At 44.2% G+C, this 15,749-nt stretch overlaps 1 protein-coding gene across 1 annotated transcript in view; it reads right to left on the bottom strand.

Moving 5' to 3' along the window:
* LOC308312263 (RNA-binding motif, single-stranded-interacting protein 3-like) overlaps positions 1 to 10,251 on the bottom strand; it is a gene marked incomplete at its 3' end in the record, with an annotated part of 77,761 nt that extends 67,510 nt beyond the window's left edge. The window contains exon 1 of the mRNA XM_080794640.1: positions 10,095 to 10,251. Within this exon, the coding sequence (XP_080650766.1) occupies positions 10,095 to 10,228 (134 nt within the window). The remainder of the gene's footprint in view (positions 1 to 10,094) is intronic.
* Between the last annotated feature and the right edge of the window lie 5,498 nt (positions 10,252 to 15,749).

The following is a 15,749-nucleotide window of genomic DNA, read 5'->3' as shown; positions in this document are numbered from 1 at the left end:
CTCTCTCTCTCTCTCCCTCTCTCTCTCTCTCAGTGCGTGTGACCCCCGCCGCGACCTCTCTGGCTCGCGATATTATTGGCTCGGAGTCCCGGTATATATATCGACGACGCGCACGCGCACACACACACACACACACACACTCAGAGGCACGCAACGGAGCTTTGATACAGCGATGATGAGGAGAAATGGCTCGTCGGGCATGCCGTTATAATGTGCACGAGAACACCCCGTTCCCTAAACTTTCACTACAATTATACGACGGCCGGTACCCTCCTCGAGTGGCCATAAGGAGCTGGGGGGGGGGGGGCGCCGTGTGACCTTTTCCTAAAAACCCCTGCTATAATATATACCCCCTTCCCTATATAACGCTGAAACATGGCCATGCTAATTACTAGTTTCAGTTGGTATTGGATTTGGGTTTTTTACTGGCACAGCATGAGCAGCACACCTCAGGCAACCCTGGGGGGGGGGGTCTGTTCTGGGGAGACAGACACAGATGGGACGGGTGGGGACGGGTGGAGGCACACACACACACATGGAAGGATGGATGGATATGGAATATTATGGAGAAGCATTGGCCGACTGTGAGAGGAATAGGTTATAGTAATAGAAGTCAAAATGTCTCTGTATAAGCAGTGTTGTATGTCCCCTGAACGCGTTCAAAGAACGATATAGTTTCACGAACGCGTTCTCATTTGGGCTAAACGTGAACTGAACGTGAACTGAACGTAGGCCTACTGTATTTCTGCCTGCATGATGAAAGTCATTGTGAACTCGCTCATTTCTGGCGTGTGCTGTGAACGTCACTTTTTCTCGTTTCAACTTCGTTCAAGAGTGAGTGAGGGGGGGGGTGTTACGGACGTTCGTATCCTGCCATGACGTCATGCTGCATGCTTTCACACAGGCAGATGCAACAGATGCAAAGCTACACTATAGTACACCATAGTCACAGACAGTGTCGTCGTTAAGCAGCAGGAGGATCCCACTAGCAGCAGCTGTCCGTTTAACATTAGCACAACCACGAACGTCCAACACATACATATACAATGAATTACTCACCTAATGCTGCCTGCAGGTTCCATGTTTAATTCCAGCGTGTGTAACCTATACATTGTCCAAGTGACAGTTTTCATATTGTAAACATGGTCGCTGACTATTTCACAGCTCATCCATCGTAGCTTGTTTACAAGTGAAACGGACTTCCTGTGCAGAAACCATGCCTCGTCAAAATAAGAGCCACTTGTATTGATTAGTCAACACTATAGTTTTATTTCCACATCTACTTATACAGGACGTTAACGTCTCATTTGAGTGCCTGTCGGCGTTCTCTAAATCCCTGTCTCTCAGCTGGTGCGCAAATGGCTATAGGCTGTGGCAAAAAATAACTAAAAATAACTAAACTCGTTTTTTTTTGGAACCATGAACTTTAGTTCAAAATGTTGAATTATGAACTATGAACGAACTATAGTTCCATTTTAAATTTCTGAACTGTGAACTGAACTAGTTAATAAAATAAATGAACTTTCCCAACACAGTCTGTAAGACATGGACTTGCGTACATGTGCACAATCAGTTTCATTTTACACTCTCAAGAGTGTATCTATAAGGGTCCATTTGGTTAATAAGCGCGTGCGTGTGTGTGCCTGCCTGCGTGGGCGTGTGGGAGTCAAAGTTACAGAACGAGAGCGATACGCAATATCAAAACACCAAGTGCTATAGGCCGCTCTTATCGGCCTTGTCTCTCAGGCTAATGGACTCGTGATGGGTCAGCTATCATGGAAAGACACACTAAGCGAGCCGGTCTCATGACACATGCAGCCACTGGGACCAGCACCAATAAGCACACTGGACAGTCTGTTCCCGAGGCCTGTGGCCCGCCGGATAATTGGCAGGATTTGACGAAGACATTTTGTGGAAAAGGTTATGAAAGCCAGATTGCATAACCGTCCCCTTTGGCTATGGACACTTTGCACAAAATGTGAAATATGTTTGTGTTCATGACCAGAACATATTATAGTTTGGGCTGGCAAGTTTGTCTTCCAATAAGTATGACATCAGCGCAACCTCAAATGTGTATAGTATACAGTTGGTGGAAAAAAAGTACTCACATTTGTTACTTAAGTGAAAGTATATCAATACTGCAATGTAGAACTATACTCCGTTACCGGTAAAAGTACGGGATTCAAAATATACTCGAGTGAAAGTATACAAAAGTATTGGCATCGAAATGTACTTAAAGCATCAAAACTTGAAAGTATACTCTCACTGTGCAGAATGTGCTATTTCGAGTTTTCTAACGTATATACGACTATTTTGAAAATACCAGATCTACAAGCTCACAATGCATCGCATCGCAACGCATTGTGAGCTTGTAGATCGGCTATTTTCAAATGGCCCGAAATGTATATCGGACTGACATGTTTAATGTATGTTTTGAAATGATATTGAAAGTATCTATAGTAACTATACACTTTTGAAATAAATGTAGTTGAGCAAAAAGTACAACATTTGCCTCTGAGATGTAGTGGAGTAAAAGTACTGTAAATTGGAAATACTCAAGTAATGCACAAGTATGTCAACATTGTACTTATAAGTACAGTACTTAAGTAAATACACTTTGTTACCTTACAACACTGCCAGTCAACAGTCGTAAACCTGCAACATAATGTTACCATGACGACTGCAAGAAACAAACTGTTAGGACTGTGTGGTTACCAAGAAAACACAGCCTTGGTTTGTTGTTTTTCTCAATTATGGAAGTAAAAAAAAAAAACGACCACAAACGAAAAGCCACTTTCTGGGCAGACCAAATCGATGATGACCGAACTGATGCAACGAGTGACCATTGCTATATATATACTTAACTTCTAGGACTAACCGATGTCAAAGCAACCAAAACACACAGAATGGAAAACTACTAATGATCTGTTTCACAGACATAAAGATGAGTCACGCCTGCAGCAACACACCTTCCGGTTACGCCCTGCAGCAACACACCTTCCGTGTTCTGGGCAGAACTCTCTCCCCACCTCTGTTGATTGTGTAGACTACCGGTAAGACTAAGACGATTAATGTTCGTCGACTACCTTTTTTCACTGGCGACAACTAAATGGAAACTAAATGCAAACTAAATGGAAACTAAATGAAAACTAAATGGAAACTAAATGGAAAGTAAATGGAAAGTAAATGGAAAGTAAATGAAAAGTAAATGGAAACTAAATGGAAACTAAATGAAAACTAAATGGAAAGTAAATGGAAAGTAAATGGAAAGTAAATGGAAAGTAAATGAAAAGTAAATGGAAACTAAATGGAAACTAAATGCAAAGTAAATGGAAAGTAAATGAAAGTAAATGGAAACTAAATGAAAACTAAATGGAAACTAAATGCAAACTAAATGGAAAGTAAATGAAAACTAAATGGAAACTAAATGGAAACTAAACGAAAACTAAATGGAAATTAAATGGAAACTAAGGGACTAGTGGACAAGAGATCCAGGGCTCCATTTCCGTCACCGCTAAACCCCTTATCCCTAAACTTCTTTGCCTTTTTTTTTTTTTACCATTTTGAAAAACATTTTTGAATAGTTCAACTAGCCAATTTACATTGACACGTTGTGAGCTTGTAGACTGGCCATTTTAACTATTCAAAAAAGTTTCGCAAAATAGTAAAAAGAAAAGGCAAAGAATTCGAAGTTTAGGGATAAGGGGTTTAGCTGTGTACGTATGTAAAAGACAAGTCATTTTACACTTGGTTGCATGCTGGAAATAGCAGATCTAGAACGTATAGATTGAGTAAAAAGTGTCAAATCAGTCATTACGACGGCATCAAGGCCAATACATTTTAGTAAAATATGACTAAAACCAAATGATATTTAGTCGACTAAAACGACATTAAAGCATCCCAGGTGACTAAAATGTGACTAAAGCTGAATGAAAACTATTCAAGAGACTATAATATGAACTGAACCTAAAATCAAAATCAAGAGACACAGAGCGACGGCCAGCCATGTAAATAAGAACCGTTGCTCTCCCCGGGTTGGCAGAGGAAGTGTATAAGCGCCCAGGATGACATCATTGACACTGCAGGGGATGAAAAAATGGCTTACAAAAAACGGTGGGATAAAAAAATATTCTTATTAAAAGAAATTAAAAAATAACCGTATATGAAAGGAGTTAAAAAAAGACAAGTGTGAGTTGATAGTGTGTGTGTGTGTGTGTGTGTGTGTGTGTGTGCGTGACTCCTGGGGGAGGCAGTCCAATCTAAGCGTTATTAGGCCTTATTGAGCTCGGTGGAGGCAGGTGTGCGCGCTCGCGCTTGCGCACGAGCGTGTGTGCGCCTGTGTGTGTGCGTGCGCGTGTGTGTATGCGTGCACAAAGAGCTTTATGAGTATATTTGTGTCCGTCTCTAAAACACACTCACAGTTGGTAGCACTTTTATAGGGTTTTTATAATATTATGTGCATGTGTATACGTGTATCTGACAAGCACACAGCGGACAAAGCCTTCAGCATCTGCACAGTGTGTGCGTGTGTATGCGTGTGTGCATGTGCGTGTCCGTGTGCACGCGTGTACACGTGTGTACAGTATGTGTGTGTGTGTGCGCATGCATGCGTGTACAGTATGTATGTGTCTCTGAAAGAAATGTATGGCTATTCTATAACACCAACGTTGTGGGAAAACACAAGTAAAGTAAGCAGTGAGTATCCTGCCAAATCGCTGCTTTCACCATTTATTTTCGCAAATGGATTGTTATTGTTATTTCATTGTTTGACGTCTGTGTCAAACAATGAAATACAGAGCGTGACAATCAGATTCAGTCTGACAATGAGGCAATAGTTTGCAATGATTGCGATTCACCTCAATTCATCCCAAAACGTTCAACAGAGGGATATAATCAACGCCGAATATTTGGTTCTTTTTTTTTTTTAAAGAGCACTGCTGTAGTTTTCTGGTCAGGGAATGCATAATATAGAAAATTATGATGTGCTTGTGTTATAAGTAATAGCCTACAACCTAAAGTATCGAATGTAAATAGAATAGAATGGAATATTGTTTAGTGTTCGATCATTAAAGGGGGTGTCAGTGATTTCAGTCAAAAACCCTTAGGTTTCGTTTTTGCCTTGGGACACAAGCTTTCATCCAATCAGGATAGAGAACAAAAACGAAACCTAAGGTTTTTTGACCCCCAGGGGTTAACTGGGGACAGGGAGGAACTCCTTATATGGTCAGCAGCACACTCTATAGTAGAGAGGATTATCACAACAAAACAAAAAAATAAGTGATATTTGAATTAAGTGAAATCACTGACTCTACCTTTAAGAGCAATGTAAGCATAGTCAAAGTAGAAATGTGTAAACCGACACTTTGTACTTTTACTCAAGTACATTTTGCTTGTAACAGAGTATTTCTAAATTGCAGTATTGATACTTTTACTTAAGTAAAACATACAACTTTCCACCACTGGGCATAAATAAATAAATAAATATGCTTTGAGCTTCAGCCTATATGCCTGTTCCATCAAAGATGGAGAAGAAATGCTGGGTAACAGACTAGTGTGTAATGTTTTGTGTTACTGTCGATGAGGACGGAAATGAACTAAACGTCCACTTCACCACTTTTCAACCACAATCTTCATATAATTGGTCCTCACTATAATGTTCATGATAAAATGGCACAATCTTTTTCTATATACTCACTCAGTCTGTGTCTCATAGGAGGGCTGTGGGCAGTCCACCATGCAATGGTCATCATCTTTTTTTTTTTTTAAAGGCATTTGAAATAAAATGACATTTTAACTTTTCAGGATTCCAATTCAAGTGTGAGTGTGGAAATCTAGTGGCCGTCTGGAGTGAGTGTGGAAATCTAGTGGCCCTCTGGAGTGAGTGTGGAAATATAGTGGCCCTCTGGAGTGAGTGTGGAAATCTAGTGGCCCTCTGGAGTGAGTGTGGAAATATAGTGGCCCTCTGGAGTGAGTGTGGAAATATAGTGGCCCTCTGGAGTGAGTGTGGAAATATAGTGGCCCTCTGGAGTGAGTGTGGAAATATATAGTGGCCCTCTGGAGTGAGTGTGGAAATATAGTGGCCCTCTGGAGTGAGTGTGGAAATATAGTGGCCCTCTAGAGTGAGTATATGGAAATATAGTGCCCCTCTAGAGTGAGTATATGGAAATCTAGTGGCCCTCTAGAGTGAGTATATGGAAATCTAGTGGCCATCTCCATCATCAAAATTGCCCATCCCTGATCTACAGTGTATCCTAACAAGCATAGCATTGTCGCCATGCCGTTAAACTATTAGTGTCCTGTAATGATGCATAATATTCAACCCTGGATGACAAAGCAAAATGGCTGCGCGTTCATTCCAATGAAGTCTGCCTACCCAGCTCCTATGCTGAAAAGAGTTTCTAGCATGACTGTGTTCCACTTGGGTTTTAGAGCAAGGTGCAAGCCCAAGGGCACACACGATGCAGAGGTGTGTGTGTGTGTGTGTGTGTGTGTGTGTGTGTGTGTGTGTGTGTGTGTGTGTGTGTGTGTGTGCGCGCGCTAGGCTCTCCGCCAAGAGCACTGCGGGTCACTGGCATGGATGTCTGCACCAGAGAGAGAGAGAGAGAGAGAGAGAGAGGGTGAATCTGTCCTCAGTCATTCTCAAACTTTTGACTTTCAAGGGCCGGCCCCCAGTTTGATATGCTTTAGGTCACAGACCCGGGCCCGATATACCACTTTTCATCTCACATGCAGTCTTAAGCCCTATAACCACACCAAAGGGTCACCATGCAGCTCCTTGGGTCCAAACGGTTGCAAAGGAGTTAGCGCTAAAACCGTCTCGACCCTTTGGTGTGGTTTGAGCCATTGAATTCCATGCGTTGAATGAAAACGAATGAAATGAATGAAACGGGTCACGGATCACGTTCTGTTCATCTGTTCGTGTGGACCTGTAGACGCTATATATGCACCCAGAACATACACGGTACTGTACATCATAAACATAATTATACATGTGCATAGCTATGAGTGACAATGAGAACTCTGTACACTACAGTCTGTGCATAATAGCACGCAAATGATGGAATTCCATGGCTGAACGGTGTGTGCGCGCGCGCATGCGTGCGCCTGTGTGTGGTTTACTGTACTCTCTGAGGTCATATCTTTTATAAACGCTAACTTTGTCCAGGTATTCATTCTTGGCAGAAACTTTGCGACAATAAAACTAAAACCCCCGGAGGATATGCATTCGGCAAAGCTGTAAACAATACATACATTTATAAAAAAGAACAGCTGCTAGCCAAGAGTGCTAAATAGTCATCTCATTATCCTTTATGAAGTAAAGTATACGATCGTTTGCTATAGTTTGCGGCATCCATATTTTTGTCACTTTTGTTGTCATTTAATTGTGAATGTCTCACTTTGGAAACTCTCTCCATAATAGTCCGGCAGCCGACAGGCATCTTTTGTTTTTAATGCTGAGTCATGCTCTTTGTTTTTTTCCCAGAGGGCCGACAAAAGGCCAATTTTACTTTCTCTTCTGGCCATTTTTAACCCCACCGGGCGTCGACCAAACCACTAAGCCTATATAATGCTTAATCCTAGCCTGAATCTTTTCCAAAAAATGCAACCTTATTTAGCTCTAAAAATTATGTTATCTGTTAACATTTACCTTGTGTGGTCCAGGACCTCACAGGACTGCACAACTTATATTATATAGAAGTTATATAGAAGTTATATATATATATATATATATATATATATATATATATATATATATATATATATATTATACAACTCTCAGAAGTGGAGTAACAGCTGGGAAAACGTACTTGCACGTCTTACTCACGTAAAAGTATCAATACTGCAACTACTCAGTTACAAGTACAAGTCCGGTATTCAAAATGTATACTTGATTGAAAGCACAAACGTATTGGTATCAAAATGCACACTTAAAGTATAGCCTAATAAAAGCAGAAAGTATACTCATTATGCAGATTATGTCCCATTTCAAGTATATTCAAGTATATATATATGTATTGAAAATAGCCGATCTACAAGCTCACAATGTGAACATTGTGAGCTTGTAGATCGGCTATTTTCAAATGGCCAAAATGGGCTGAAGTGGGTAAATATAGTAACTAAGGCATTGGAAATTGGAAGTAATCAAGTAAAGTACAAATACCTTAAGTACAGTACTTAAGTAAATGCACTTAGTTACTTTACACCACTGGTGCACGCACACACGCACTGGTGCACGCATGCACTGGTGCACTGCACACACACACACACACACACACACACACACACACACACACACACACACACAGCATATGTGTGCATAGCATTGCATTGGAGATAGATTACCCAGCGGCCCGCAGTAGCAAGCGAGACTTTGTTTGTTTTCAGGTCACGGGATCCAAGGGGCTATATGGGGAGGGCTATAGTAGTAGTATAGTATAGTGAACAGGCATAACTCCTGCCTCGTTTGGCCAAAAGCCAACATTGTTTCCACATGTTCCTGGACTCATGGGGGACACGTACATCTTGTCAGTCTGACCAGTAAGCTCCGCCCTCAGATAATATTTCGAGCAGTTTGAAAAATGCTTATACCTGATTTTTCTTTGGCTGATTTTTTTTTGTTGTTGCATTTTGCATTATCTGAAATCCCAGTTGAAGAGGAGTTTGGTACGTGAAAACATGAACAGCGAACACACTGCAGTATAATACATAATGACATAACAAAAAGTATACTTGTTATTAATATATACTGAATGATTTTGCTGTTCACAATATAATAACTGATGGGTTCATGGGTTCAGCATGAGTCTTCAAGAACCCCCCCCCCCCCCCAACCGACCCTGTCACAATTACAAGTGCAGTCTTCCATGTTTCTGTATTATGGCTTATTGTGCATATCGTTCTTATTGCTTATTGCCTTTTCATGCTCGGTCCCGCCTTATCGCTGCTTGCAGCTATATTTTTGAGAGAGTCCGATTGACTATTGAAATTATAGTCCTTTATTTGAATAAACATGCTTGTTCGGTGGATGAAAAAAGGTGCAGGAGGAAATGATGATGAAGCAGATGTTATTTTCCACCGCGATTCCGTGCCACCCTTTTTTTTTTATTTTTTTATTTCATCCGGTGCCAATATGCCTGTAAGCTGTAATCCTGGGGGGGGGGCGCTATACGCTCTCCCCTCTGCCCAACCTGGAACAGATGCATATTTCATCCAGGAGAAGCTCTGATGGAGTTTGGGGACTTATCAGGACGACGGCTGCTTTTCTACTTGCGTGCGTGCGTGCTTGCGCGCGTGTGCGTGCGCAGAAGTAAACACAGAACATTAATTAAAACGAGTCGCTGGCCGTTATAGTGGCCCGCTCCCGTCGGTCGGTGTGTGGCCGCGGGGGGATTGAAATAAAGAATGGCGTCACGCCACGGTGCCTCGCGCGCATTATGGGGACCGGCACTGTTATAATAATGAGCCCCTCCTGTTGCAGCTGGTGGACTTATGGACCTCACAGGATGCGGGAATATAAGAGACACCCGAGTTATTGTTTTCCTCCTCCTCATTAATATATGCATTTCGTCCACCCCGTGCAAACAATCCGCTATAATCCCAATTTTGTTTCTTTAAATCAGATAACCACAGTGTGTCCCCGGATATAAATGCAAGCCGTAAAACTCGACTATTCACCGACTGAATCATCACACAAGCCATGCGCGTACAACAATAGCTCGTCACCAAATTCAGAATTCCAGGCAGTATAACTGACTGATACTGTGAGCCTTATAGGCTAGATCATGGCTCAACGACTGACATTTTTAGAATCTGATCTCAGGTCAGAATGGGTTCATCAGACCAGCGTGTGTCCAGTGGAAACCTCGTATGAATCTGATCTCAGGTCAGAATGGGTTAAAGCCAACAGACTGGTTGCAAGCAGGTGCACATCTCTTCCACCCAACCAGGGGGACAGCGGACAACCAATAAAATCAATTGGGTGTGGTTTTTTTGCATAATTTGTATGCACGCTTTCTCGACACACACACCCACCCACACACCCACACACACACGCGCACACACACACACACACACAGTAGTGACACGACACTCACGGTTGGCAGAGTTTGATGAGGTCCTGGTCCGTGGTCCCCGGCGGCAGCCCCCGGATGTACAGGTTGGTTTTACTCAGCTGCTCCGCCCCTCCCTGATGGCTGCAGCTGTTGGTGCTGGGGCTGGGCGGAGCCATGGGGTGAGGGGGAGGAGCATAGGGCTGCTGAGAGAGCGAGAGAGAGAGAGAGAGAGGGGGGGAGGGCGTATAGGGTTAATACATTGTTCATCCTTTTTTTTCCCCATACAAAACGTTTTCCATGTTAAACTCATTGACTGCAGACAAGCCCCATCTGGTGTCTGAAAAGGGTACTCCAGGACCGCCAAGCCACTCATTTATTTTACTCTTAGTTTGAAAGCCGTTTCACTCGAGTGAAAGTGAATTATGTATAACCGGTGCCGCCACTGTTGTTTTTAATTCACCCAAAACATATACATCATATCGCTCAGAGAAATGAGCCGCAAATCTATACACCGTATCTTTTTTTTTTCGGTCCAAAAAGAAGAAAACCGAGATATTACGATCGTAAAAACCGTGTCCCCGTTTAGACAGACATTTTTTGTATATATTTTTGAGTGGTGCATGCAACCACTCCTACAACCAGCAATGTCCGTGTCCGTGTGTTCACGTATACGTATGTATTAATGAGCACGAGTATGACTGAGTACCAGTAGGGGGCGCTGTTGTGCCAGAAACAGAGAGAGAGAGAGATAGTATTAGTGCTGCACTGTTGCCTGCTAATGAGAGAGAGAGAGAGGAGGGTGGGGGGGGGGGGAGGGGGGTTGCACCACTCAGTTCACATGGGTGTGATTTCTTTCATCGCACCGCAAACCGCAGTGTTGCGGTGCGCGTAGAAAAAAACAGTTGTGAACCGTAATCGATTGACATCACAAAAAGGCGTCAAAAGGCGATCTCGGCGGTAAATGAGACACAAACGCGAATTAAGGGGCAAGGGAAAAAGTGTTCCCGGGGGTTAGCGTGAGGTGAGAGAGAGAGAGAGAGAGAGAGAGAGAGAGAGAGAGAGAGAGAGAGAGAGAGAGAGAGAGAGAGAGAGAGATGTCGAGGAAGAGAGAGACGAGACAAGTGTGAATGCATCAGCAGTTCAAAGGAGAGCCATAACATAATTAAGATGATTAAATGGGAGATTACAGCTTTTTTTTTCATTTTTTTTTTCCCCGACACATTCCACACTGAGGTCACCTCCAGACACACAAGCATGTTTTATTCATCAGCACAACAACAACAACTAGACAATTCCCAGAGCACAAACGTTGCCTTTTTTTCCTCCTTTATCAACGATGATTTCAACATAATTATGAGCGGACGTATAAACATGGCGACGGGAAAGATTTTTCCGGGATCTAAAATGGCAGCGGATCGAGCCGAGCTCTTCTTTATACTCGTCAGTCATCTCAGGTGAAATTGTGCGTTCTGATTTAAAGGTAGAGTCAGTGATTTCACTTAATTCAAATATCACTTATTTTGTTCCTCCCTGTCCCCAGTTAACCCCTGGGGGTCAAAAAACCTTAGGTTTCGTTTTTGACTCTCTATCCTGATTGGACGAAGGCTTATAGGTCCCACAGCCAAAAACGAAACCTAAGGTTTTTTGAGTGAAATCACTTACTCTACCTTTAACTTACAAAATGGACCCTGGAACGGAACCGGAGCGGACCAGGGCGCACAAATGGTCCATTTTGTGTACCCTCTCTCGGGAGTTTATAAATGGATCAATGCATGCACGCAGAGAGGCCGGGTTTCACCTATATAGGTCTCAAGCTTCCTGAATTCCAGCTTACTGTTCATAATTATATAACCCCTCCTGAATTTGATTATGGGCTGAAACAATTTACACCTCGGGAGGAGGAGGTTGCACGTGAGAGACTTTGACGCAGTCATCAGCATGAGATATCTGTCTCGGAAAATGTCTTCGTATCAACTTCTCCTTTATTCCAACAGAGCTCTTGGTCATTTGCATCCAAACTGTATTAAACATGTCTCCCCCCCCCCCCCCCCCCTCTCTCTCTCTGGAAGTGTGTGTCACTCACTCACTCAATCTCGCTCTCTCTCTCTCTCTCTCTCTCTCTATCTCTCTCTCTCTCTCTCTGGATGCCAGTGTCTCTCTCCGCTGAGTCTGTACTGATGAGTTAGTGTAGATTTATGGTCTGGGTGTCACACACACACACGCACGTGCGCACGTGCACGTGCACACACACACACACAATTATCCATCTGCACCTATACCACCCATCGTGTTAGCAGCGGCTTGTGAAGCAAGCTGAATTGATGTGCTATTTCGAGAGAGAGGGAGCGAGTGTGTGCGTGCGTGCGTGTGCGTGTGTGTACTGTATGTGTGTGTGTGTCTTCCTGAAGCGTGAACAGAGAGCGGTGTCCATCAATGGAGGACCAATTACCTCTCCTGATACAGCCGTCCGTGCACTGTCTGGACAGCCGCTGCACGCTCTACGCGTTATGAGCACGTGCACGCAATTAAGGAAACAATAATACGCACACACACACACACACACAAAAACACTTATACTCTAAGAATTTACTTCACCTGCACACGCACGCACATGTTGAGGTGGGAAGTTCGCAAGCACACACGCATGTGCACACGCACACACGAAAACACGCACACACGTCCTCTGCTCCATTGTGCCTGCATGCTTCCAGCCGTGTGTGACCTGTTACCTCTTCGTGGCAATCAGCTCTGGCACGCGAACACACACACACACACACACACACACACACTACCGTATGTGACACACAATTTACACTTCACCCAGCCTCTGTAGACTATGTAGCCAAGGTTCTCTCTCTCTCTCTCTCCTGTCTCATGTCCTCCTGGGCCCAAGGCCCACATATAATAGTCTTGGCTTGCACCACCACCCTGGGCTTCAGGAATTCAACGTGTCCCCCCTCCTCCACCACCACACCCACCATTGATTTGCTTTCATTTTTGTTAAGGTCACAGAAGCTGAAATCTTACACAATGAGGTGCGGCCGGGTCAAAGCCAGCCCATTACTTACACTGAGACTATGGAGGAGGTTATCCGAGGGAAGAGAGCGAGAGAGAGCGAGAGAGAGAAAAGACGGACGAGGTGGTTTCTTGAGGGGGACGTCTGGAGCGTTAAAGAGGGAACGCCGTGATATTTCACCCCCCCCCCTCTAAAACGTGTATACTATGATTTAATTTTTTTACTCTAATTTATTACGATTTTGTGAGCCATTTTTCACCCGGTGTCAAATTATCTAATGTATAATGCTGGGCTCTATACACACACTCCCTCTGCCAACCTGGGGGGAGCAACGGACTGACCTCACGTTTCCTCCAGTGATGCTAATAGGGTGCATTTTGCATCCACCCCGGAAATGGACAGGTACGGGCATATATACAGAAGATGCAAATAAAACATAATTCAGATTATTTTATATATACCGACTTTGCCACTCGATGTGTCATTCACTTCTCTATATATAGTCTGAGAGAAACCACCAGGCACGGTATACATAATGCAACCAAGCAAAATGCGTGACTCTATAATAACATGCATTTGTGCGTTTCTATACGTATATACAATGCTTTCATGCGCTTGTATACAGTATACGCGAGTGTGTGCGGATGCACGCGCGTGTGCACATATTCACTTATATACGGTCGTGCACGTCTTCTCGTATTATACCGTACCCGTGATTGTGCCATGTGTGTGTGTGTGTGTGTGTGTGTGTGTGTGAGCGTGCAGACGTGTGCATGTTCAGGTGGGTGCGCGTGCGTGTGTATTCCTCCGACGTCTCACATTATGCCTTCAAGCCTGCAGTGCGCCGTGAACGATAGATTTATCATCCCCACTTAATTCACTCATAAACATTCTCCAGGCGTGTCACGTATCCACCCCCCCTTTCCCACACACACACACACACACACACACGCTGGCTGGCTGGCTAAATTGGGGCTGTGTAAACCATCGCCATGGCCCTGTAAAATACGACGCGGCAAATTGAAATCCCTGACAAGGCTGTGTAGAGCGGTGAGTCACACAGCGGGGGAGGAGGCTGGAGGGGGGCTCTTCTCATTTAACCCATTCTGAACGGGAACCCATGTTGGTGTCAGCATCATGTTATGCTTTAGCTATTGAAAAAATAGCAGATCTACAAGCTCATAGCGCGCCACCGAGTGGCGCGCTACGAGCTTGTAGGTCTGCTATTTTTGAAAAATTGAAGAACGACTGACATTTTTAGAATCTGATCTCAGGTCAGAATGGGTTCATCAGACCAGTGTGTGTCCCAGTGGAAACCTCGTATGAATCTGATCTCAGGTCAGAATGGGTTAACACCTGGAGGCTCTCTTTAAGAGCCTCCATACCAGCTATGCCATCCTTCTCCCTTCGTTTTTTATCTTATTACCTGTCCTCCTGTTCCTCTCTCTATCTCTCTCTCTCCCTCTCTCTCTCCCTCTCTCAAGCAAGCTCCTACGGTGGGGTTCCTTTCCTTTCTGCCGGCCTGACACCCATAGGTACCTCTAGGTATTTCAAAGTACCTGGGTACCTATGGAAGTCACACCTCTGATGGGTGTGGTTTATATATTCGTAATTTTCGGGGCATAGCGGCTGACTTGCGGGGCCGCGTCGCCGGTTAAAAGGCTCAGACAGAAATGGAGCCCTATATAATAAGGGTCCATTTGGTGCCGTGTGGTGGACATACTCTCGGAGTTACAGGGCCTGTATAGGAGTTCCATTTGGATCAAATTGGGTCCCTGTATAAGGGTCCATTTATTTGGTTCCATTTGCACACACTCTCGGACTTAACCCGCAAGTGTGCATTTGGACCAAAATTGGGGACCGGTATAAGGGTCAATGCTCTTCCATTTGGGCACACCCTCGTGTGTGTGCGTGTGTGTATAGTGTGTGTGTGTGTGGGGGGGGGGGGGGGGGGTGGGGGGGGGAGTGGCAGCAATCCCCTTATTAACCTTACGACGACAGCATGCGGGAAACAGGAAGACGGGCAGGAAATGGGATTCAGAAGGGGAAGCACTTTTACCCATATCAGGCCAGTTCGGTTTAGTTGAGCGTTTGAGCGTGCATGCGTGTGCATGCGTGCAAAAACAGATAGCTGGAACAAACCCGTGGACAGAACAAACAAAAATAAAGAAACGAATGAGGCTGTTGTGATTTTAAAACAGTAACTTATTTTCATCATAAAATAAATGAATGACTTGACTTTATTATATTTTTTGCGGAGACCTTCCTTTTGTTTCCTCTGTCGCCGCGCGCCATGCACTTCCTTCATCGGTCTTTCCGGCTGCCGACGAAATCTCTAACTTAACCACCGTTACTGACTTATGTGCTCTATATACAGCCGGGCACCGGTCTAGTATTATTTTTTATTTTTTTAGACAAAAAAATAAAAAGGACCCACAAAAATGTGCCCGTGGAAACAATGTGTGTGTGTGTGTGTGCGCAGGGCTCGGCCGGTGGGGACTACTACACACGCAGCTGCGATTGGCCGAGAGGCGGTGGTGGTGGAGCAGCAGCAGTGTGGTAATTGGCTGTGATTTATAGCCCCGGCTCCACAGCAGCTAGCCAGTGAGAGAGAAGAGAGCTCCCCCATGGCAGAAGCAACTGGCGGAGGGCCAGGAGGACACACAGCCAATGGTGTCGCT

The sequence above is a fragment of the Protomyctophum bolini genome (genome assembly GCF_963924005.1).
Source record: "Protomyctophum bolini genome assembly, contig: SCAFFOLD_267, whole genome shotgun sequence".
Lineage (NCBI taxonomy): Eukaryota > Metazoa > Chordata > Actinopteri > Myctophiformes > Myctophidae > Protomyctophum > Protomyctophum bolini.
The sequence above is the reverse complement of the archived record's forward strand: the minus strand, read 5'-3'. Positions and strand labels throughout refer to the sequence as shown.